A 24,633-nucleotide genomic window follows, 5' to 3' on the forward strand; every position below is an offset into this window, starting at 1 on the left:
TTAAATTGTTTGTTCATTACTTTAAGATGTAACTCGATGTAGTGTATACAGGCATCCTGCTGACATTCTGTAAATAGACCAAATGAATGAATGAATGCATTATGAGACATAACAGACCATTGAGTGTTTAGCAGAAGTCTTGACTGTCTCTCTGTGATTGGTCATTGACCTGAACAACAAAGATTGCACAACTCTGAACACAGTGGTCTGTGTGTTCTGCAGGGCTTAGAACAAAACACGATTTCACCATCGTCCTTACAATGCTAAATGAACCCCATCCATTTTTTCTTCAAATTACAACCACGAATAGAACACACACACACACACACACACACACACACACACAGTTTCCTGGAATTTGCAGATTTAAAGACTAGATTGTGAAATTTTGTGACAGTAATCCCAGAGAGGATACATCGACTGGCGAAGTCAGTGTGAGGGAAAAGGTGCCAGCTTTGATTGTCCTGCACACTGAGTCATGCTGGGAATTTCTGACCGAGGCAGGATGATGTCATAATCCATGTAAGAGCCCCTATATATGGGCAGGGTCCATCACTGCATCTGCCAAAGCGCACAATCTGCCCAGTCTGCATCCACAGCCTTAAGGTAAGCTGGTACAGAAATTCATATATGTAAAGAATTGTAAGTATGGCACTGTAGTCATAACTGGATTATGTTTTCCTGTGTTGTTGTTGTTTACTAAAACTAGCAAAAAGTAAAACTAAAAGCTGAAACAAAATAAAATATAAATAATACATGAAAAACTTGTACAATGACAAACTGGAAAAAAATAGATAAATTAAATCTAAATAGAAATATTTAAATACAATCTAATAGAAATGTCCAAACCCAACAAAATTATTAAAATGAAAATATAAAAACAAAAAGCTATTTCAAAATATTAATAATATGTTTTCAGATGTGCCCAGCTGTGTTATTAGTTCTGGTCACGTTTCTTCCTTATATTTGGTGAGTGCTGCATGAAAAAAAAAGTAGATTGTTTTGCAATTGCTAAGGAGTAATGCTCGACATTTTACGTCTATTAACTTGCCATGTGTTTGTTATGCAAGGTGTGAGCAGCCGGTGAACTGCAGGTGGGGACCGTTTGGGGACTGGTCAGAGTGTGACGGCTGTACCAAGACACAGGTAACCGAGCTTTGTTTAAAGCAGTTTATAGCTACTGGACATAGCGGAATGACTGACCTCCTGATGGGGTTTTCTCTCAGGTTCGGTTGCGTCATGTAGAGACATTCCCTCAGTTTGGAGGCACGACTTGTACAGGCGAGGCCATACAGAAACAATCCTGTTTTCCAAAGAAAAGCTGCCCCCTTCAGACAGGATGCGGAAACAGGTTTCGCTGCACATCCGGTTAGTCACTTCTGACTGTAATATTGAATTTGTTTAGACAAATGTCCAGCCAGTTTAGTTTTCATTGTTGCTTTGTTTATAGGTCAGTGCATCAATCCATCTCTGGTTTGCAATGGGGATCATGACTGTGAAGATGGTTTAGATGAGCAGAGCTGTAGTGGCAGTGGCACTACAGTGTGCAATGAGCAAAAGCCACCGCCCAACTCTGACCTCACAGGAAGAGGGTAAAATACCTATTTTATATTTATCTAGGGTGCTTCTTAAACGTAGGGCTGCATCCTAGTGAGGCTGTGTCCTTCCTAGTCCAAGAAGCATATAATTCCATATCCAAAAAAACAAAAGAAATGTGTGACAAAAGAAGCATGTCCGAATTCACAGAACTCAAAAAAAGAGAAGGCAAAATGTACCAAGATTACCTAAATTGGCCCTGTCCTAAATGGCACATTGAACACTTGCAGTCTTCCTACGAGTCTGCACTTTCGTGACGTAACGCTGCTTTGACATTATCTGGAAGAAGTCTGCCGAGGAGCTCGCTTCAGCGCGAGCTATGAAATAGTGTTCATTACCCTTCTGAAACCTAAAATTACAAGTGGGACACATACGGTCTTGTGGACTTAACGGACAAGTCCACAAGACAGTAAGCACATATGAAGTGTACTATTTGGGATAGGGCCTTCTTCCAGTGAGATTCTGAAACTTGTACACGATGGACACTTTACTATCCCACAAAGCCATGGAAAAGGATTTATGAATTGTAACTGACGCTTGTAGGACATATGATAATAACAACATGGCAAATATAGTGCTTACCGATTACATATACAAACATTCCTATTATATAGATTTTTTTAACTGCCTTATCATTAATACAGTGCAACTAATGACAGCCATTTGTGGTCTCCCAGTGCTTCACATTACACCGTTTAGCATTATGTGAATAATTTACAGCAAAACAAAAGAAAACATAATGCCTTTATCTCCAAAATCATTTTTGGGAGATAAATGTAATTCTTGCATTACATTGTGAAATTGGACAAATTCAGTGCAGATTCATTTTCTGCTCATTCTTTTTTGTGAATTGGAATGTGTGCAAAGGATTGTGGGTGTTTGGAGGACATGAAGGATACATTTGATGCATCCTTCAAAACAATGCAGTCTTGTTAGGACGCAGCCTTCCGATTGAGAAGCACCCATATGGTACAATATTAGTGTAATAATGCAATACAGTTACCTAATATTTGTTATTTGATATTTGGCAATAGGTTTGATGTGTTGAAGGGTGAGCTGAGAGCCGGGGTCATTAACACTCGTAGCTTTGGTGGGCAGTGCAGGAAAGTCTTCAGTGGAGACCATAAAGATTTCTACAGAGTTCCACAAAGTCTACTCAGATATAGTTTTCAAGTAAAATTTACATTTTTGGCCAATGTCTAATGTTATAATGACACCTAGCATGTTATAATATAAATAACTAACAGTTTCTATAATTTCCTTTCAGGTCAGGGTAGGAAATGATTTCAGTGACGAGTACTATGACAGTTCCTGGTCCTACATGAGGCATGAAGAGGAAAGAAAGACAATTAGAGGAGGTCACGATCATAAAACCTTTCATAACAAACTGAAACAGGACAAGGTAATGATAGATCCAGTACATTAAGTGAAAAAGGAGTCTGCTAAAAACATTTGATTATATTATATTTTCAATGCTGTTCTTTTTGTCTCAAAGGCCTATCACCTGCTGATAATAAGAAATGAGGTAGAGGTGGCTCAGTTCCAGAACAATGCTCCTGAGTACCTTCCTCTTTCTGAAGACTTCTGGAAGGATCTCTCGGCCCTGCCCAGCACATATGACCCGTCTGCCTATCAATTTTTTATACAGCGTTATGGTACCCACTACATGGAAGAGGGCTCTCTGGGTGGCCAGTATCAGGCCCTGCTGGAGCTGGATTCTAATTATATGATGGAGATGAGTATGTTAACATTATTTTCTCTGTTAATATTTATATAAACTTATAAACTATATGAGCAGGGGTTAAAGTGCCCCTATTATGCTATATGCTTATGCTTTCACTTTCTCATAATACATTGGACATCACCACATTTTTTAATGATTCTCAAAAGACTTGTCGGATGAATCAGTCTCTCTAAATCTCTCCTCTCCGAGAGCCTACTCTGCTCTGATTGGCCAGATGGCCCAGTCTATTGTAATTGGTCAGCACTCACAGCTTGTCAGAATCTAACCGTCCATTACCATAACTGAACTTCAGCTCAGGAAGCTTCCTCAGTTCTCAGTGATTTTACACAATGTAAAGAAAGTAACAATGATGTCGATTTAATCATATCAATCCAACGGTGAGTCAGATGATGAAACATCCACACCCAAACTTTCAACGATGACTTGAGCAAGACATTCCTCAGTGATACGCTACTTATTTTGAGATACAAGATGAGATGTTGAAACTGTAATTCCATCAGCATTAACAAGTGTATGTCCATCAACAAACCGATGTGTTTGTATGTACCTAATTTATTGCGGCCGAACATGTGGGAACACTATTGATAGTCGTTATCAATACAGTTCCCACATGTTAGCATACGTTAGCCGAGCATTAACATGAATGACTGATGTAAAGTTTGTAAAACAAATCTTGCTTCATCCTTTATCTTCACTCAAAGTAGTAAGAATGAATGAGACATTTATATAGCGCTTTCATATGTACTACTGTACACCCAAAGCGCTTCACACTCATGTCAGGGATCTCTCCTCAACCAGCTCCAGTGTGCAGCATCCACTTGGATTATGCGACGGCAGCCGCAGTACAATGGCGCCAGTGCGCTTACCACATACCAGCGATAGGTGGAGAGAAGAGAGGGTGAAAGAGCCAATTCATTGGATGGGGATTATTAGGAGGCCATGATTGGTAAGGGCCAATCGAGGGAATTTGGCCAGGACACCGGGGTTACACCCCTACTGGGATACCATGGGATTTTTAATGGCCACAGAGAGTCAGGATCTCGGTTTAACGTCTGATCCAAAGGACAGTGCTCTTTGACAGTACAGTGTCCGCATCACTATACTTGGCGTTACACAGACCACAGGGTGAGCACCCCCTGTTGGCCTCACTAACACCTCTACCAGCAGCAACCTGGTTTACCCACTTGGTCTCCCATCCAGGTACTGACCAGGCTCAGCCCTGCTTAGCTTCAGTGGGAAACGAGTCTTGGGCTGCAGGGTGATATGTTTGCTGGTAAGAATGACAGACAAACGTTAGCCTGACATCGTCATACTCAATTCTAGTCAGAATAGGAGTCTGATTTTACTCCATTGGGCTGTGATTATGGGGCGTGTTTCAACTGAAACCAGGAAAGACCTCAATTGAGTAGGCCTACAACCAATCAGAGCAACGAAGCGAAGCATAACGTTAGAGGTCAAATGTCAAAAGAACTCAACTGCACTGTGTTGCCAAGTATGCGGTTTTCCTGCTGGTTGTCTTCTATGTCCGAGGGTTGAAGCGACCTCAATTATGTGATATAGAGACCCAAGAATGCAAATTTTTGCAGGCAACTTTGCCAAAATACCACACATTTATTCCCCAAACGCCTTTTTTTTCTCCTCCGGAGAACCCCCTAGAAAAGCTATTGGGCTTGTTTAGGGCTAGTAGTTGGTTGGTTTTGTTGTAACAACTAGGCAACCCTGTCTGCACGCACGCTGGAATAAATAACGTTAGAAGCCAAAGATGAGTGTAAAAGATCTTTGCCCGTGTTGTAAAATTTTTGTTTTTAAAAATACAGAGTACTGACAATCATAATTTCTGAGAGAAATAGTGAAGATGAATGCATATACGAACAAGTTCTCCATTTAGGATTAGAACAAATTTAACCCAAATGCCTTTGATGACGTGCATGATTACGATACTGTTGATCATCTGTCCGTCATCGTCTAAAGCCCGCCCTGACAATTTCATTGGTCTGAACTGTTCCTGTTCGGGCATAATTACTCCTATATGGAGCAAGTCCAGACTCAAATGTCGGGCGGGGCTGAGTTCGGCTGCCATCCAGGCTAGACAATCGTAATAAATCCAAATAATATTGGTCACAGCTGCTTAGTAGTATTTCAGTAATAACGTGAGTTAGTTACGGTTAGTCAGAAATGTAACACCCGGTAGAAATTATATCATCAATAATTATTTATACTTACAGGTTCTGAGGAGCAAGCTAGTGTAAATAAACTGAGTACTGACCCATCTTTCAGTTTGCAAAGTAAAAGCATCAGTAAAATCCCAGGTTGAAGGGCGGGTGAAGTTGTTCAAAGGTGGTCAACGTACAACATATGCAGGCATTATGCAAATTTATTGTCTAGGGACGTAGAACCGTAACTCAGTAGGATTCGAATTACAAACAACTTGTTTAGGCAGAGTTGAATATTTCTTTTGGGAGACAATAACTTTATTTATCATGCATCAACTTTACAACGTTGAAGAACGTTTACATTCACAGAAAGTTATATTACACCCTGCATGAACGGGACTATTCTAAAAACCATAATAGGAGCACTATAAATGGTGCCAGAATGATCTTTAATGGTCTTCAATCCAAACAAGTTTCTTTGTCAGTTCAGTCCATTTCTTGCATGCTTCAGCCCAGGTTTGTTTGATGGATGTCAGAATCACCGTTCAGTTTTAAAGTTCTCTCACTACCAAAATCGCTATTTAATCCTATTAAGCCTACTGTATCATGTTATCAAATTTCTAATGCCTCAGACTTTTCTGAAAACAACAATTTAATTGATAGTTTAAATAGATATTTTCTTTAGCAAATCAAACCTTGTGTATGGGGCATTTCATTGTTTTTTGTTTAATACATTTTCTTTTAATGCAGGTAGAACAGACACTGACTTCCACCAGTGTATTACACGTGTGAAGCGACGCCTCTTCTATAAAAAGAAAACAACCAAGTGTGTGAAACTGATGAATACAATTAAGAGTTTCAGTGGTTAGTCCAAATAACTATTTCTTTGACTAAGTCTTTGTCACTAAATGTATATTTAAATATCAGGTTTGATATGACCTGATAGATTTTGCTGCACACCCTTTTAAATGTTTTACAGAGAACAGAAATCATAAGATGCCAGTAAAAACAAACATTATCGGAGGACATACCTCTTATATCGCTGGCCTTAGTTTCTTAGACTTGGAAAACCCTGACAGTAACAAACAGATGTATTCCAAATGGGCTGGATCAGTGAAGGAGTTCCCTGAAGTAATAAAACAGAAGGTATGTTAGAATCAAGACATCGAAGCATATGTGTAGAAACAGAGATGAACTTAAACATATAGAGTAAGTGTAGAGAAGCATTTACAGCATGTTGTCATATTCTTAGTTGCGGCCACTGTATGAACTGGTCAAAGAGGTGCCATGTGCCGGGCTGAAGAAACTCCACCTAAAGAGGGCACTGGAGGCTTATCTGGAGGAGCAGAGCCCCTGTCACTGCAGTCCGTGTCAGAACAACGGAATGGCTGTGCTCTCTGAAGGTCTGTGCACCTGTGTTTGCAGGCCAGGCACCAGTGGTAATGCCTGCCAGAACGGCCATGTCCTTGGAGAACAACCGGGTAGGAATTTGTTCATTTATTACATTCAAATGTGTAACATTGTAATACAAAAAACATCTGCCAGTAATCATACTTGCAGTTCTGTAAGTGAGTCACAGAAAGAATCGGGTATCTATTGTGTAGGGATGCAACAATACAGTTAGTCCACGGTTCAGTATATACCTCGGTTTTTAACCACGGTTTTTCGGTTTGGTTCGTTTTTTTGCTATTCTATTCTTAGGTGACAGGAACAGAAAAAGGTTAAGAAGAACATGTTTTTATTGCAATACTCTTTCTTTATTTTACTTAAAAGACTTGAAAACCCTTACTTAAACTTAAAACTTTACTTTAAAAAACCCTTGTACAGTACACATTCCCAGTGTATTGTATAATGGAAAATAAATATATATAAAGATTTACAGTGGCAGCTCAGAGATGTACAGTAGATTTTAAGTATGAAATTGAATAAATAAATTTAGGCTAAAATTAAAACTACATAGTCTTCAATATACAACATTGATTAAAAGCTACTGTATTAAATGTCTTTTGTTTTTTTAACATAATGAGGTGAATTATCCCTTTAAGGACAAGCGTTCACTGAAACGATAGAAAACGTTGACATAGCCTGAAAATTTGAACAAGCACAGCTCACAGGCCACTCCTCCTTGCTCTCTGCTGCCCTCCCTCCAAAGCTCCTCCCCATCACAACGGAGCCTGCCGTCAACACGCAGGCAAGTAAGCAACGATGACAGCGGATAAACAGTTACGGCACAGTCACTGGTACGGACAAATCAACCATATGATTTACATTGACTATGGCCTGCCTATACTTTGACTAGAAACTTGGTCCTCAAAACATGACATATTTTGCAATAATGTAACTATATGACGTTGCACTATTTTTATAAGTAATAAAAAGCTAGTAAGATAATATAACGGTAACTAACGTTACAGTATGCAAGTAATTATTCTATGAATATGTAATGCTAAAAAAGGTTTGCTACATTATTTCAGCAGCATGACAAGGCAGTGAATTAGTAGGTTTCAATAGTTGCTTTGTGTCACAGTGTGACATTTTATGTTATGTGATAGAGTCACGGGCTCCGACGAGGAATTCACACCCACAGCGACTTCAAGGAGCTAAGATAACTTAGTTCTTAAAAAAAAAATGAAACCAATCAAGCAGAGATACTTACTTGTCAAGCAGAAATGTGGCTAACTCTGCATCAGTTTTTAATCCTTTCAGGACACGTAACATTAGCTCCCTCCACCTAAAGACGCTCCGATATTTACCCTTGTTTTATTTCAGGCTCAATCTAATTCTTTCTTTTTGTCTTTTTTATCACCGTCATCTGTCTTTTTCCCTTTACCCGTCTTTATTTTATGAGCAGGTGCCACTCGAGGAATTAGCAGTTTGGATTGTTTGTCCGCAAAGCTGCTGCACAGCGGTGATCTTGAATTTGAACTGTACATGCTGTGCATGAGAGAGGGGTGTGATCAGCACACATGAGCTTGATTGACACTGCTAAGACACTCCTCCTGGCTCTGATTGGTTGTTTCTTACCGGGAGCGGTGTATTTCTTCAAATGGCAATAGGACAACTGGGAGGAGCCAAAGGAGCTTGATTTTTTTCACAGATTATCTGTCTCATATTCTACTGTCAGGACATAATGACAGGTTTAACAAATATGTAAAAAACCTACTGCAGTTTAAAGACCTGCTGGCATCTCATATACAGACAAATGCAATTGTACTTTCACTATTTAGTCCAGTAATCACATGTGCTTGACAGGCTTTTAGTGCGCTTGCTCAACGTAAAACTGTGCATAAGTGCGCAAATGGTCAAGGCTTTAAAACGCGGGCAAGCACCCCTTAACTTTAGTGCATATGATTGAATATTTGCTCATATCAGCGTGAAGACTCACAGGCACACTCAAAAAGATCCAAAATAAACTGAGAGAAATATTTAAAATGGAGAGAAATGGAAATAATTAATTAAATGCAAAACCGGAAGAAAAAAAAACGCAATTCACAAGCGCATATTGAACCGTGAATGCCATACTGAACAATATTATTGAGTATTGTGGCAATATATAATATTATATTGAGTATTGTTGCATCCCTGCTATCGTGTGAGCGATTTCCTGATTCACGACCTAAGCTAGGGTGCCCTAAGCTCACCCACAAAAGAACCGGCTCATGAAAATCATTCCTTTACCTGTATCAGACAATATATCTTATTTTTTAGTTTGTCTCAAGTCCCATTAGATTGCATGGAGAGGGCAGGTTATATGATCTATACTGCATCCAGCCACCTGAGGGCGAATCAAAATGTCACAACAGTTGTCATCATCGTCATACCATAATAATACCAAGGGCCTTCAGTCTTTTAGCCCAGATTAAGTGCCACACCTTTCAGGACTTGTGCAGCACACTTGGATGTCAGACTACGCTAGTCGTGCTGTGTGATTTGATTCACTTTTGAAAGAATCAGACCAAAAGTCTTTGTTCAGGTATCAGACTACACTGTTTGTATGTTCACTAAAAAGAACTGTTTCACATCGAGCGAGAGAGTGCATTTTCTGCAAAATGTGAAAAATAAGTTAGTGCACCTTTAAGTTAATTTGCTAAATGTAACAAGCTTGTTTTTCTTGTATCAAATATGTCAAACTGTTAATGCTTTATAGGAGTTATTAAAGGAGGCTGGAGCTGTTGGTCTGTCTGGAGTAGCTGCTCTCAAGGTCAAAAGTCAAGGACTCGTTCATGTAATAATCCTTCTCCACGAAATGGAGGCAGGAATTGCATAGGAGAGATCATAGAGCGCAAAAGCTGTGAAGACCCTGATTTGGAACACCTCAAGTGAGTATGAGAATTTGTGGATTTATCTCTTTTTTCTTTTTCTTTTTTATGCACATCTATACCCACAGCATTTTTTCTCATTCTAGAATGATAGAGCCCCAATGCTTTGATCCTTCATTGACACCAGATAAGACTTGTAAACCTCCACCGCCTTTGACAAATGGATTTGTTTTGGTAAGTGTCTCTGTAATCAGGGGAAATCGAGGGGCGTGGGAATACGCACATTCATGAAAACACTTTCAATACACAAAACTTGCAACAGGCATGTGTTTTACAACTCATCCATTTGTGTATTCAGGACCCAAAAGACATCTATCCAGTGGGCAGAAAGATTGAGTACACCTGTATAGATGGACATGACCACATTGGCGATCCAATTGCTGAATGTACAGAAACCCTGACCTGGAGGATGACACCCATGGAGTGCAAAAGTAATGAATTAAACTACAACAAAGAAAATAAGCACAATTGAAATAATTATAAATTGAGTTTCCTCGTTTAATGTATGTCTGTGTTATTTTTTTCATCTGTTGTAGCATTAAAATAGACAATTAGAATAAGGTTTTTTTCTCACTGTATATTCAACAGAAACAGCGTGTGATCCTCCAGCTGTTCTGAGTAATGTCATTGCCACACCCTCAAAACAAGCTTATCTGATCGGGGAGACTGTGACCCTTTCATGCCCAAGTGGGATGCAGAAAGAAGGCGAAGCGGAACTCATGTGTCGTCTTAGCCTCAGCTGGTATCCAGCACCTGAGACTGTCCAATGCAATCTGGGTATGCTGTAGGTTCCTATTAAACACCAATCAGATACCTTATATATACTATATATACTTTTATAATTATTGCTTACATTATTTTTCGGAATAGAGGAAGCAGTGCCCACCCAACCAAGCCTACTCTGCAAACCATGGGAAAAACAGGCAAATGATCTGTGTGTTTGCAAAATGCCATATGAATGCAAGTAAGTTTGTTAGCTATGGTACTGAATACAAAAAGTAATGATGAACATATACAAAGCAGCTTGCATTAATGTCAAATCTCTGTGTGATGCTGACCAGGGCGTCACTGTCACTCCACATTTGTGCTTCTGTGCGTCCCGGCCGGGTGAACAGAATAAGTATCTGCCAGCTTGGGGCCTTGCATTGTCTGGGGCAAACGTTTTCTCTGCTACAGGATAGTGCATGCAGTTGGCCAGAAACCAAATTCACATCCTGTCAGGACTGCCATCAGTGGGAGACATGTGATGGTAAAACATTAAAAGCTTTTTAAATAAGGGTCAATGACATGAGTCATTGGTTGTGCAGTTCGAATAATTGTTTTAATATACATTAAAATACTATATATATATATATATATAAAATGCTGCAACGGTTTTGTAAATGTAAAACTGTGTGTGTGAATGTGTCCCCAGGTTTTAAATGTGAATGCATAGATCCTGAGGACTGCCCAGATGACTCCGCCCACCTGTGTGTTTCTATAAAGGGCGGGGCTCCTGAGATGATTTCAGAGTGTGAGGCGGGGGCTTGGAGATGCCAAGGAAAAGAGTTCACAGTACTCAGCATTGGAAAATGTCTGGCATAAGCAACTTTTTTTAGTAATTTTTTCCAACTGTATGATTTTTTTTTTACTGTAATGTATAGTAATATATAAAAAGTAATGTTTTCAGTTTGCAAATAAATATTGTAAATAAGTGCACATTTGTTACTAAATTGGTTCTTAAAGCAGCACTAGGTAACTTTTCAACCTTCATAATATATTTTCAAGACTCTTGTGATGATACATCGACTTACAGGTTGAATGACACGTCTGCCATAGCTTGACAGGGTCTATATCATTTTTAATCGTACTTTTAAACTTCGGGTTTCAGGTAGTAACCCGAGAACAAAAAGAACTACAAAATTCGACTGCTTTACGGCATATACGTCACTTCCACCAACACCCACACTTCCTTAAATTTGGACGTGCAAGCCCAACTTTGTTCGTCGGATATAGTCATGTCCGAAGCAGCACAGACAAATAAGAAAGAAAACGGTTTTGTTGGAGAAAAGCAATAAGAGGAAACTAAAAAGTGATGGGATTAAAGGCAGGACGAGGATCAACATGTGACCAGCGTTTGCTCGTTGGCGTGAGCTGAAGGAGGCGTGCCCGACCGATGCTGTCCTGCTTGTTATGGTGATCCAGAAAGGGAATAAAAACATCATCAAAGTAGTCCATATGTGACATCAGTTAGTTAGTTAGAATCTCTTGAAGCATCGAAAATACATTTTGGTCCAAAAAAATAAATAAATACGACTTTATTCAGCATTGTCTTCTCTTCTGGGTTTGTTTTCAATAAAGATTCAAATAGTAATGAATCAGCGCATATTCGGATCGCGTGTCAACTGCCAAACTGCTAAAATCACGTGACAATAGCGATCCCAATCATGAATCAATAAGCTGATTCATGACCGTTTCAATCTTTATTTGAGGTTAGAAAACAAACACGGAGAAGATAATGCTAAATAAAGTTGTAGTTTTTGTTATTTTTCGACCAAAATGTATTTTCGATGCTTCAAGAGATTCTAATTAACTAACTGATGTCACATATGGACGACTTTGGTGATATTTTATTAGCTTTCTGGACATGGACAGTATAGTGTGCATACACTTTGATACACTCTCGGACTAAATATAAAATATCTTAAACTGTGTTCCGAAGATGAACGGTGGTCTTACGGGTGTGGAACAACATTAGGGTGAGTCATTAATGACATAAATTTCATTTTTGGGTGAACTAACCCACTAAATTATGGGTAATGTGATAAAAAGAGTAAAGCAACAGTTAAACGTTTTAATTACAGTAGCACATAGCTGCACATGCTAAGATTGAAGAAAGTGTTTTTGTGTGTGAAAAAATTGTGTGTGTGTGTGTGTGTGTGTGTGTACACACTTTAGATGAAAATGCATTTAAATACAAGAACATCTGAATGTGTGATAAAAATTTTTTTATTGTGAGTGATGTTATACATCAATATCCAGATCACTCTAATGCACAAAATATTACTGCATAGCATGCTGTGAGCAACGAAAACATCAATGTGTTTTCTGTACAAATTAATAATGGGTGGAAAGCTGTGAGTGTTTTAACTGAAGATGTGCACGATTAAGAACTTTCGCAAGGACCTTCATGCAGAAGTTCAAACTCCAGCTTGTTGCACTTCATGGCAGCCATGAAGCACAGATTCATGCTCCGTGTGCTTTGTGTTCTCACAATTTTCAGGCAGTACATTTGCTTCCCATCCTTTGAACATTCTCTGGGGATTTTGCACTCACACGTATTAGACACTAAGAAGAAAAAACAGTGCAAAAGGAATTATTTAAATTGAATATAAATCAAAGATACTTTGCAGCTGAAAGGACATATTACATGAGGGTTTATTATAAAATCTGCACCTGAGCAGGTCTCCCACTCGTAACAGATGTCTGAACCGCAGGGCTCCTGCACTGAGCTCTGCTTGGACAAACTGGCTCTGAATTTGGCCCAGTCCAGACTGTCTGCGTCAGTTTTGCACGGTCCATTATTCATAAAGTATAATTTGTCTCCATGACAACGGTAAGAATGAAAAGCACAGAGGGACATCATAATGGCAGTCTCACTGTCTGCGTCGAAAACGCACACGTCTGCTTTAAAATGTCTGCAGGATACACAAATACATGGCACTTAATGGTCAAATTTCACAAAAGACCACAGCATTATATATATATTCACTCTTTTCTAAATTCATAATTTCACTCTTTTATATTGCAGCCATTTGCTAAAATCATTTAAGTTCGCTTTTTTTTCCTCATTAATGTACACACAGCACCTCATATTGACAGAAACACAGAATTGTTGACATTTTTTGCAGATTTATTAAAAAAGAAAAACTGAAATAAGACATGGTCCTAAGTATTCCATACCCTTTGCCCAGTATTTATTAGAAGCACCCTTTTGAACTTATACAGCCAAGTATTTTTGGGAAAGATTTTCACACCTGGATTTGGGGATCCTCTGCCATTCCTCCTTGCAGATCCTCTCCAGTTCTGTCAGGTTGGATGGTAAACGTTGGTGGACAGTTATTTTCAGGTCTCTCCAGAGATTGGGATTAAGTCTGGGCTCTGACTGGGCCATTCCAGAACAGTCACGGAGTTGTTGTGAAGCCTCTCCTTCGTTATTTTAGCTGTGTGCTTAGGATCATTGTCTTGTTGGAAGGTGAACCTTCAGCCCAGTCTGAGGTCTTGAGCGCTCTGGAGAAGGCTTTTGTCCAGGATATCCCTGTATTGGCCGTATTCATCTTTCCCTCAATTGCAACCAGTTGTCCAGTCCCTGCACCTGAAAAACATCCCCACAGCATGATGCTGCCACCACCATGCTTCACCGTTGGGACTCTGTTGGACAGGTGATATTTTTCTCCACACATACCACTTAGAATTAAGGCCAAAAAAGTTATATCTTGGTCTCATCAGACCAGAGAATATTATTTCTCACCATCTTGGAGTCCTTCAGGTGTTTTGTAGCAAACTTTCATGTGTCTTGCACTGAGGAAAGGCTTCCGTCGGTGCACTCTGTCATAAAGCCCCGACTGGAGGAGGGCTGCAGTGATGGTTGACTTCCTACAACTTTCTCCATCTCCCGACTGCATCTCTGGAGCTCAGCCAGTGATTTTTGGGTTCTTCTTTACTTCTCTCACCGAGGCTCTTCTCCCCCGATAGCTCAGTTTGGCCAGATGGCCAGCTCTAGGAAGGGGTCTGGTCGTCCCAAACAACTTCCATTTAAGGATTACGGAGGCCACTGTGCTCTTAGGAACCTTAAGTGCAGCAGAAATGTTTTTGTAATCTTGGCCAGATCGGTGCCTTGCTACTTCTATTTCTGAGCTCTTCAGGCAGTTCCTTTGACCTCATGATTCTCATTTGCACTGACATGCACTGTGAGTTCACTGTGAGAGCACTGTGATATATCAGTTTTTCTTTTTTAATAAATCTGTAAAAATAATTCTGCAATTGTGTCGTTTTTTCTGTCAATATGGGGTGCTGTGTGTACATTAATAAGAAAAAAACTTAAATGATTTCAGCAAATGGCTGCAATATAAAAAAGAGTGGAAAATTTAAGGGGGTCTGAATACTTTCCATACCTACTGTATATAGAAATAATTACTGTGCAAAATGTGTGCATTTGTCCTCAGGAGTGGGAAAATTGTAGTTACAAAATGGCTGATCAGAACATCAACAATAAACTCAGTGGTGCGCATGTACTATCCAACATCTATTTGTGGACATGCACTCTAAAAAATGCTGGGTTAAAAACAACCCAAGTTGGGTTGAAAATGGACAAAACCAAAAATTGGGTTGTTTGAAACCCAGTTAATGGACCCATTAAAACAACCCAATTTCTGGGTTTGTCCATTTTCAACCCAACTTGGGTTGTTTTTAACCCAGCATTTTTTAGAGTGTGATACACATTCTTTTTTATGTTTTTATATCCATCTTAGTTTTACGAACTGTGTACTGGAATGCGGTCAACTTGGGTGTAACATCATTCGACATCCCTCATCTTGGATAAAAGGAATGCAGCATTGAAACACTCAAAATTAAACCGTCACAAATAGGGACACACTCATACCTGCAGCTCTCTCTGAACATGCAGATGCATTTAGTCCCATCATGCATCTCTCCAAGTTTACAGCTGCTGTCTGGTACAAATGGTTTATCTGTGGGAAAAAAAATGTTTTTATTGATTTAACCATGTTTGCATTAAAGGGTTAGTTCACCCAAAAATGAAAATTCTGTGAAATAGATGAAAACCAAGAGCTATCTGACCCTACAAGGTCCAAAAAGGTAGGAAAGACATTGTTAAAATAGCCCATGTGGTTCAACCTTAATGTTATGAAGCAATGAGAATACAAACAAAAATAACAACTTTATACAGCAATCTCATCTGTGCTAGTCTCTTTCGCAGTTTACGCTGTAAATACAGTACATCACTTTTAAAGCGTTATAGCAGAATAACATCATTATCTTTGTTTGTTTTTATCATTGCTAAGTAACAATGTCTTTACTACCTTTCTGGGCCTTGAAAGATGCTGCGGTTCAAGGGTGGTTCCAGCGGTTCAGAAAACTCTCGGATATCTTTAAAAATATCTTCATTCATGTTAAGAAGATGAACAAAGTTCTTAAGAGTTTAAGCAGCATTTTCATTTTTGGGGGGACTAACCCTTCAAAGGAGCTAAAGTTGTTAACATCAATGAGTCACTTTATACTCAATTAAATAAGATTTGGGAATCATATGAATTATTATACATAAGCATATTTATTCTGTGAAAGTACCAATCTTGCAATGTATGTCCTTTGGAATGTTTGGCTCCCAGACAAGACTCTTCCCACACGAGTAAGACTGGCGCCCTGAGGGACTCATGCCACTTTCTGAGCAGGCCAGCATGATGTCACTTCCTACTTTATACTCCACTCTGTCTGGGTGTATCTTCATGTCATCAGGCACTGTGGGTTTGGTGCAAACATTTTCTGGAAAGACAGGGAAAACGTACGGAGTGAAAACTGTAAGGGACAAAAGCTTTCAGATCCTAAATTGTGTTGTTTTGATACTAGAACAGCATTTGTGTGCCTTACTAATGCACCGTCCTTTGGGTGTCTCCCAAGTGCCATCCTGCAAACAATGAATGAGCTGGTATCCGTCCAGCTTAAAACCGGTGAAGCAAACAAACTCCTCATGATCTCCATAATCGTATTGACGTTTGTTGATCTGGAATTAAAGGGAAAGAGTTGGACTTTAGCGGAAGGAAGCGAGAATAAAGAGCAACAGGAGAAGATGCGATGTTAAAGTTTCAGCTCTTATGTCCTCTCACTCTCAGGTGGCTGTTGGCAGGTGTACGGGGTTTTGGACAGCCAGAAGCTCCGGGGGGCAGCTGGTCCTCACGGGACCCTTCAGTCTCAAAGTCATCATCATTAATGCACACGTTTTGCCTGTGAAAGACAGACAAACAAGAACAGGTCTGACATGTCACATTTATTAACCGTGCATACATGTATATGAAAACATATTTGTTTTTTTATCATTCATATTCATACATTGACAATACAATTTAAAACCAACTGAAACTAATAAATAAATAGTTCTCATACAACATTTCGGCCAAATTCACAGCATATGCATATAGATTTGTTCTTATCGTTCCAATATTGCTGAATCTGTATGGTTTTAAATGAAGGAGTGTGTCTGGAGCTATCAATTTGCATACAATCTCACCTCTGCTCACTTGCCCTCTCTTGCACACTCTCTCACTATACTTTAAGACATTGAAAAATGCATTATTACAAATTGACTAAACAAAATGACAAACTAAAAAAAAAAAAAAGATATTTAACCTGTATAAAACCTGTTTAGGCATATGTACAGCTGGCAAATGAGAGGTTCGAAACACTGTGTGTCTTAGTCTATATAAAACTGTTTCACACATTTCACATTTTACTCTTTTACTCTTTACACATTTTACACATTTTACTCTTTGATCTTGCTATGCAAAAAGTGAGAGAGTGTGCAAGAGAGGGCAAGTGAGCAGAGGTGAGATTGTATACAAATTGATAGCTCCAGACACACTCCTTCATTTAAAACAATACAGATTCAGCAATATTGGAACAATAAGAACAAGTTATATGCATATGGACATGTTGTGAATTTGGCCAAAATGTTGTATGAGAACTTTATCTGCACACATAAATACTCGAATTGTATGAAATTATTTGTGAATGCATGCCAATGACAGCATTCTGACTAACCCCACAGAAACCTCTTCTGCAGTCTACAGACCTACTTACTCCTGAAAAATAGAGATAATACACTCCTCCACCTGATTCACCGGGCCTTGGCAGTGTCTGCCTCCCTGCTGGGGTGCAGGGTTGGTACAGGTTCGTGAACGATGCTTCTTCAAGGTTGCGTCACACGTACTCCAAGAGCTCCAGCAGCTCCAGCGCCCATCAACTTCGTCTGCGAGATGTTAGACAGATTTTTAGTTTTAGGATGGACTATCCTTTTAAGACATTGAACAATGCATTATTACAAATTGACTAAACAAAATGACAAACTAAACAAAAAATAATAAACATATTAAACTAAACCTGTTTGGCCATATGCACAGCTGGCAAATGAGAGGTTAGAAACACTGTGTATACTGTACACACACACACGCACACGCACGCGCACGCACACACACACACACACACACACACACACACACACACACACACACACACACACACACACACGTTGGTCTATGTGGTTTACAGGGACTCTCCATAGGCGTAATGGTTTTTATACCGTACAAACCGTATTTTTTATCCCCTTACACTGCCCCTGCCCCTAAACCTACCCATCACAGGAAACATTCTGCAGTTTTACTTTCTCAAAAAAACATCATTTAGTATGTTTTTATGGCCATTTGAATTATGGGGACATTTGACATGTCCTCATAAACCACATTTATAGTGTAATACCAGTGTAATACCCATGTAGTTATACAAATTTGTGTCCTCATAAACCACATAAACAGGCTCACACACACACACACACACACACACACACACACACACACACACACACACACACACACACACACACACACACACACACACACACACACACACACACACACACACACACACACACACACACACATATATATATATATATATATAATTTATTTTTATTTTTTTGTCATTGCATACAGATATTTATAGAAATGAATGTGAACCTGCAGTGTAGTCTGGAGCTCTTTTTTCACAGTTTGGTCCATAAGTCCCGGTCTGGCAAATGCAAATGCACTCTGTTCCAGAAAGAGCTGGCCGGGCATTGTTTGGGCAGGGGGCACATTTGCAAGAGTCAAATTCAGTCTGGTACTCCATCAGCGCCTTATGGAGATGCCGTCTCTTTGTCACAGCACAAGGTAAGCCCCGCACCAAATTCACTAAAGGCAAAAGCTAGACAAGACATTGAAAAATCAACATTAATCTGGTGTTCCTGTTTTCAGTTCATTTGCAATTCTTTTGGATAAAATGTTTTGGTTACACTTTATTTTAAAGTGTCATTGTTACAGTGTAACTATAATATAATATAGTATAGGGTTAGGATAGGATTAGGATTTTATGGGTTAGTTGCATGTAATTATGCATAATTTACTAATTGTAACATATGTAACAAGGACACCGTAAAAATAATGTGTTGCCAAGTTTTATATATATATATATACCCCAGAATATTTGACAAGTAAATCTATGAGCATTTTCAAATTAAATAAATATGTTTTCCTTCTCTTAACCTCAAAATCTATAACAGCTGGATTGTCTCTTGTAGATTTGATCCAGTCCTGGTATATAGTGCTGTCTGGTGGTACACCCTTCCTCTCCCAGGCCAGGGCTGCTGAGAATTCAGCTCTCCCTCCTTGAACGGATGTGAAACACTTCTCCGAAGCTTTTACAATTGACCCTGGAGTGGACAACAGCATTTCTGAAGTGGACAACTTAATTTTTGTGATTTAATAGTATACTTGTGTATGCATTACCTTCATATTCAGTTTTTGATGTAATTTTCCCACAGGTGGCGCTATGTGATTTAGTAGAGTAGAATACAGCGTTGATGGAGGAATCCCGTTTAAAGCAATAGGTTATTTCTAATTCTGTCAATCCTGGAATTATAAGTAGACAGCCCTGATTTGAGAGAACATTTCCAATGTATTTTAGAAATTAAAGATACATTTACATGAGCTCCACATGACCAAGGTCTCTAATGTTGTACCAATGTTCTTACAAATCAGATGATTATATCTGCTTACCGTAGGTTTTCAGTTCTTCGCGGTCATATTGGAAAAGGAGGTCATACTTTCCCCCTAATGTCCCAGAGCTGAAATAATGTGTCCCAAACAGCTGGAAGATCTGTCTGTAAAGGGGATAGTTGTATTCCAGTGGTAGACTGTTCAGAAACTGAAGGAAGTGGTCAGATAAGTAGAGGTCAGAGGATTTCATTCTGAATGTTGATGTGGCAACAACCTGATGCACCCTGAAAAACTCAGAGTCCTGCATAAAAATAATGAAAAGAGATCTTTGTGAACAAAGTGCTCCATTTAGATATAAATACTGTTAGAAATATAAAAAATTGAGTAAAGAGTTTGAGATCCCTTACCTTTTGTTGAGATGCTTTCACTGTCTCTTTAAATAAATGATGTGATTCTTCGGCCAAGTTGACTTTTTGGGGTTGGATTTCTTTCACTTGAATATCTTCAAGATTTACTATCTGGAAAAGTACTTTTGGTTAAAACAATAAATTTCTCCTCATATTATGAGTCATTTGATATTTTATTGATACACCAAAATCAAGAGTAGTCAGAGTCAGTTCTTGAGTAAGAGTCAGATCAGCTGATCATGTATAACTATAGGAATACGACGTCTATGACCATATATATATATAGCTCCTCAGTACTAACAGTAATAGCAGCAGTAATAACATAACTGAAATGTAAAAATGATAATGAACTGAAAGCTGAATAATTGTGCCATATTGTGCATGCCTATGTTCTTTGGATATAGATTGTTTTTATTATTTCATCCAAAAAGTACTAGAAACAGAAATGAACATAAATACGATTTTTCCCTGCACCTTGATTTCATATCGCTCAATGTTTGCAGGGATTCGGTAGTAGTTGTTCTTCAGTCTTTGTAGAGAGCATTCACTCCCCATGAATGAGTTGTCCAGAATAGCACCTCTCTTCTGCTCTGCCGCAGCATCAAATCTAATTTTAAACATAACCTTTATCAGTTTTAAGACAAGCTCAATGTCAGATTTTTGTTTCTGAAATGGAAAGCTTACCGCTTCCATGAAGTTATTCTGCAACCTCAGAAAGCAAATGCTCTTTATTTGTAACTCACCCATAACCAATCAGGTCTGCTCCAGGAATGAACGCATATCTCCGTTCACTTGCACACACTTTTGTGATTTGCGAACAGTCTCTTTCGTCAGAGTTGTCCCCACAGTCGTTCTGATTGTTGCACTGCAGAGTAGCATTTATGCATCTTCCTTTGGAGGCAATAAAGCAAGTTGGGGATCATGCATTTGTTTTCCAGAGCAGGCATTTAAAGACTTTACATATCTGCTAATGTTTAAAATAAATTAAGTCTGAAATGATGTGCTCTTGTGAAGAAGTTAATGAAGATAACTACCAGTGTCACAGGTGAACTTCTCTCTGCAGTTGACAGGCTCAATCTTACAGTCCGTGGAGGGATGACAGGGTCTTTCCTCTGTAAGCGATTGACTACACTCTTCCCCACCAAACTGAGCCGGCCTCAAAACAGACCTGATTCTGAACTAAATCGAACACAATATACTCATAATTATTACAGCAGTAGAGTATCTTTGAGAAATATTACACTAGAAAGAATGTTGTTGTTCATGGGCTGTTGAACAAGGCCGCAGACAGTCCCAGCCATGATGAAAATCTGAAGAACTGTGGTTGTGCATGAGATATTGTTTGTTTATATAGCACTACTAACATCAATAGAGGTTTAACCAAAGTGCTTTACATAATATGAGTATAAAAGTAGCAAACAGACAGTAGACAGTAGCACAAAAACAAAATACACATATTAACAAATAATCATAGACACCACTACACCACATTTATCCCATACAAGTTTAACTTTTGTAGGCTGCCAGAACTAGGTGAGATTTTAGCAGATTCCTGAATACTGATAAGGACTTAGCAGATCTAAAGGCAAAATCCATAATCAATTCCAAAATCTTGGTCCCCTAGCAAGAACACGATTGCCCTTTTGATGGCGATTTGTCCTTGGTACTGTAAGTAGTTTTTGGTTTTCTGACTGCAGTGCTCTAATGGGCCTGATTATTTAAAGAGTCATATACAAACATTAAGATCTTATATTTGATTCTAAAATGAATGGGGAGCCAGAGCAAATTTGCTAAAATTGGTATAATAGACTACAAATTTCTTAACCCTCTTTGAGATCCTCACCGCCACATTTTGCACAAATTGTAGGCATGCCAGAGATGTGGTGGAGAAGCCACAATAAAGAGAATTGCAAAAATCGAGACGTGATAAAACATAAATATGAATGACTCTTTTTGTCAAAATTATATAACAAAAAAATTGGTATTTACTAGTAGACTCAGATTATAAAACAGGCCTGTAACAACGAATTGATTTGCTTTTCCATTTTGAATGGAAATAATATTGCTTTTATTCAGTTAATATTCAGTAACATGCATTTTAGATATAATAATGTAATGTCATTTAATTTCAAACATTTAATCAAACATATTTAAAAAAAATCTATTGAATAAGTCAATCACTGAGAAACGTTAGACGAATGTTCTAGGAACGTTAGGATTCTATTTCCATTTTGAAAACAAACCTTAAAAAGAATTTTGAAAGAATTCAAAAACATTCTGGGAATGTTTGAATAATGTTCTACAAACTAAAAACGAACAATCTATTTCCGTTAAGAAAAATATCTTGGCTAATCAAAAACAAACCTTTAAAAAGAGAATATTCTGGGAACCAAATGGTAACGCTCTGGGAACGTTGAAACAACGCTCTGGTAATGTTAGAATAACTTTCTGGGAATGTTAGGGAATCATTCTGGGAATGTTACAATAATGTTAGGGGAACGTTAGACTAACTTTAGGGGGAAAGTTCTGGGAAAACGTTAGAATAACGTAAGCGCAAACCTTAGGGTAGTGTTAAAGTAATGTTAAGGGAACATCAGAATAATATTTTAAATAACCAAAAACGAACATTCTAACAAGTTTTCCATTAAGAAAACTTTCCCGAATAGCAAAAAATAAACAAACCTTTAAAAAAAACGCTCTGGGAACATTAGAATAATGTTAGGAGAACTTTCTGGGAATGTTAGAGCAATGTTAGGGTAGTGTTAAAGTGATTTTGTGGGAAGGTCAGAACAACGTTCTACAAACCAAAAACTAATGTTCAATTTCCATTAAGAAAACTTTCCTGGCTAACCAAATATAAACATTAAAAAAGAATGAAAAATTGTTAGGTGTTTAATTATGAGAAGAAGATAACAAGAGCATATAAATTAAAGAAAATAAATTGATAAATCATTTGCAATAAATGCACCAATATTCCATAAAAAAAAAAAAAAAAGTTAATTATGATTTCATTGTGACATTTATAATCATTCTAATTCTATAAAAATAGGTAAGTCCACACCCCAACTATAACGATAATGGCACTGAGGAATAAAATCTTTTGAATAATTTTCTGGAAGAAAAAAAAAAAAAAAATCCAGGCGATACATGATTTTTAAAAAAAACAATGCCCAATCAGAATCTACAAATCAGAATCCACTTACAGATTTTTTGGCACACGGTGAGCATTCTGACCAGGGTCCATAATTAGACAGCTGGCAGTTTATAGGACAGGCCTCGACATTACACACTCTAGTCTCATATGTCTGACACAGCTGGAAACAATTGTTTTTTATCCAGTGATCATCTTCACGAACGTCCCTGCAACAACAAATGCACAGTCCACATATTACCATAATAAACTTTCATAGACATTATCAGAAATGTTGTTATGTTACCTTTTACGTGATTGAGTTCCAAAGTCACAGGTTTTGGTGCAATAGGACCATGGACTCCATGGGTAGTGGTCACAGAAACATCCTGTAATGGGAGTAAATAAGGCCAGGCTGCAGAGTATGACAAGGGGAATGGAAGTACGATCCATAGAGAAGAAGGCCTGTCGGAACTTTATAGCTTGAGGGAAGGTAGAAGGCTAGTCGGTTATACAGCCAATGATATTTCACATGCACAACTGATTTGTTTATTTTCTATATACCTATTGATTTTTCAGTTGCAGTGTATATTATGCACATAACGTATACCTACATCTTTTAGTTAATGAGCACAATTGAGGTTAATCTGGTTGTCTTTAGTTTATATTATCAGATAGGCTATCAGAGGGTTTGAAGTTAAAGTGGTACTAAACCTATAAAATAAACCGGACGAATATGGATTAAAGATCTCACCTCAGAGTTTGTTGTGAAGAGTAGCTTGTGGGTAATACTCACATCAATTTCAGACTCCTCCAAAAGGCAGGCAAGCACACTATCACAGCTAATTTTATTCTCTGTCTGTCCGCAATATGAGAAACATCAAAACCAGCAAGACAGATACAATCCACTGCTCAAAGTGACTCTTATGACCTGGACGAATAGTCTTAAGCTCTTTTTAGAATTTGTCCCTCCCTCTTTGCTTCCAGTAAACCCCTGCAGCTGCAAGTCTTCACTTTGAGAGATTTGGCTTCTGCTTTAGACCATGGGAATGTGGACAGGGAGTACATGGATAGCATGTTATTACAGGGGAAAGTTAATGCCTTTCTTCATGAGGTTGTTTTTGTACTTTATCTTATTCCCCCCCCCCCCCCCCCCCAATTTCTTTGGTCTTTTAAGTATAACGATCACTTTTAAAAGATCAAAAAACCTGGATGTGAACTACTTCAGGCTACAATAAAACAAACAATTACATAAAAAAAACTTTATTATCATTATAAAATATGACTTAAATGAGCTGCATACTTTATAAACATCTGACATGAAGCAAAAATCATACTGCAAACTCTCATACAACTGGGATGTTTTTACACAAAACTGATGTACTGAATGGATAAATAAAAAATAAATCATTCAAATCAATTACAATAAATACAATGTTTTATTTACAATTATTTGTATTATACATAGTGAATTGTATTGTTAT

At 38.3% G+C, this 24,633-nt stretch overlaps 2 protein-coding genes across 3 annotated transcripts; one reads left to right on the forward strand and one right to left on the reverse strand.

The window, feature by feature from the left end:
- The first annotated feature begins 516 nt into the window (after window positions 1-516).
- c7b (complement component 7b) lies at window positions 517-11,510 on the forward strand. The gene is made up of 18 exons (XM_067423875.1): window positions 517-606; window positions 920-969; window positions 1,071-1,146; window positions 1,227-1,368; window positions 1,451-1,592; window positions 2,631-2,769; window positions 2,864-2,998; window positions 3,092-3,335; window positions 6,244-6,357; window positions 6,473-6,639; window positions 6,746-6,974; window positions 9,641-9,812; window positions 9,899-9,986; window positions 10,111-10,243; window positions 10,401-10,589; window positions 10,683-10,776; window positions 10,874-11,061; window positions 11,227-11,510. The coding sequence occupies exons 2-18, from the start codon at window positions 920-922 to the stop codon at window positions 11,394-11,396; spliced, it is 2,472 nt and encodes an 823-aa protein (XP_067279976.1). The 5' UTR covers window positions 517-606; the 3' UTR covers window positions 11,397-11,510.
- A 1,274-nt stretch (window positions 11,511-12,784) lies between these two features.
- On the reverse strand, window positions 12,785-24,068 carry c6.2 (complement component 6, duplicate 2). 2 transcript variants are annotated; one of them, XM_067423874.1, is made up of 18 exons: window positions 23,946-24,068; window positions 23,457-23,631; window positions 23,223-23,379; window positions 21,054-21,198; window positions 20,763-20,910; window positions 20,494-20,626; window positions 20,020-20,130; window positions 19,673-19,913; window positions 19,403-19,525; window positions 19,160-19,326; window positions 18,596-18,821; window positions 17,664-17,832; window positions 16,694-16,811; window positions 16,458-16,590; window positions 16,158-16,352; window positions 15,454-15,541; window positions 13,248-13,489; window positions 12,785-13,139 (listed from the first exon to the last, which is right to left on the reverse strand). In XM_067423874.1, the coding sequence occupies exons 2-18, from the start codon at window positions 23,600-23,602 to the stop codon at window positions 12,958-12,960; spliced, it is 2,724 nt and encodes a 907-aa protein (XP_067279975.1). In that variant the 5' UTR covers window positions 23,603-23,631; window positions 23,946-24,068; the 3' UTR covers window positions 12,785-12,957. The 2 variants fall into 2 exon arrangements, with proteins under 2 accessions (XP_067279975.1, XP_067279974.1); XM_067423873.1 differs by having other exon boundaries at window positions 23,904-24,055.
- Window positions 24,069-24,633: the final 565 nt, after the last annotated feature.

Source organism: Pseudorasbora parva, chromosome 18 (genome assembly GCF_024679245.1).
Source record: "Pseudorasbora parva isolate DD20220531a chromosome 18, ASM2467924v1, whole genome shotgun sequence".
Lineage (NCBI taxonomy): Eukaryota > Metazoa > Chordata > Actinopteri > Cypriniformes > Gobionidae > Pseudorasbora > Pseudorasbora parva.

Coding starts and splice junctions, on each gene's coding strand:
- c7b (XM_067423875.1), top strand. CDS start 920: ATGTGCCCAGCTGTGTTATTAGTTCTGGTCACGTTTCTTCCTTATATT. Junction 1,593..2,630: donor TCTGACCTCACAGGAAGAGG/GTAAAATACCTA, acceptor ATTTGGCAATAG/GTTTGATGTGTTGAAGGGTG. Junction 6,640..6,745: donor CTGAAGTAATAAAACAGAAG/GTATGTTAGAAT, acceptor TCATATTCTTAG/TTGCGGCCACTGTATGAACT.
- c6.2 (XM_067423874.1), bottom strand. CDS start 23,602: ATGGATCGTACTTCCATTCCCCTTGTCATACTCTGCAGCCTGGCCTTA. Junction 18,822..19,159: donor CAGCTGTTATAGATTTTGAG/GTTAAGAGAAGG, acceptor TGTCTTGTCTAG/CTTTTGCCTTTAGTGAATTT. Junction 16,812..17,663: donor ATTATCTCTATTTTTCAGGA/GTAAGTAGGTCT, acceptor TGTCTTTCACAG/GCAAAACGTGTGCATTAATG.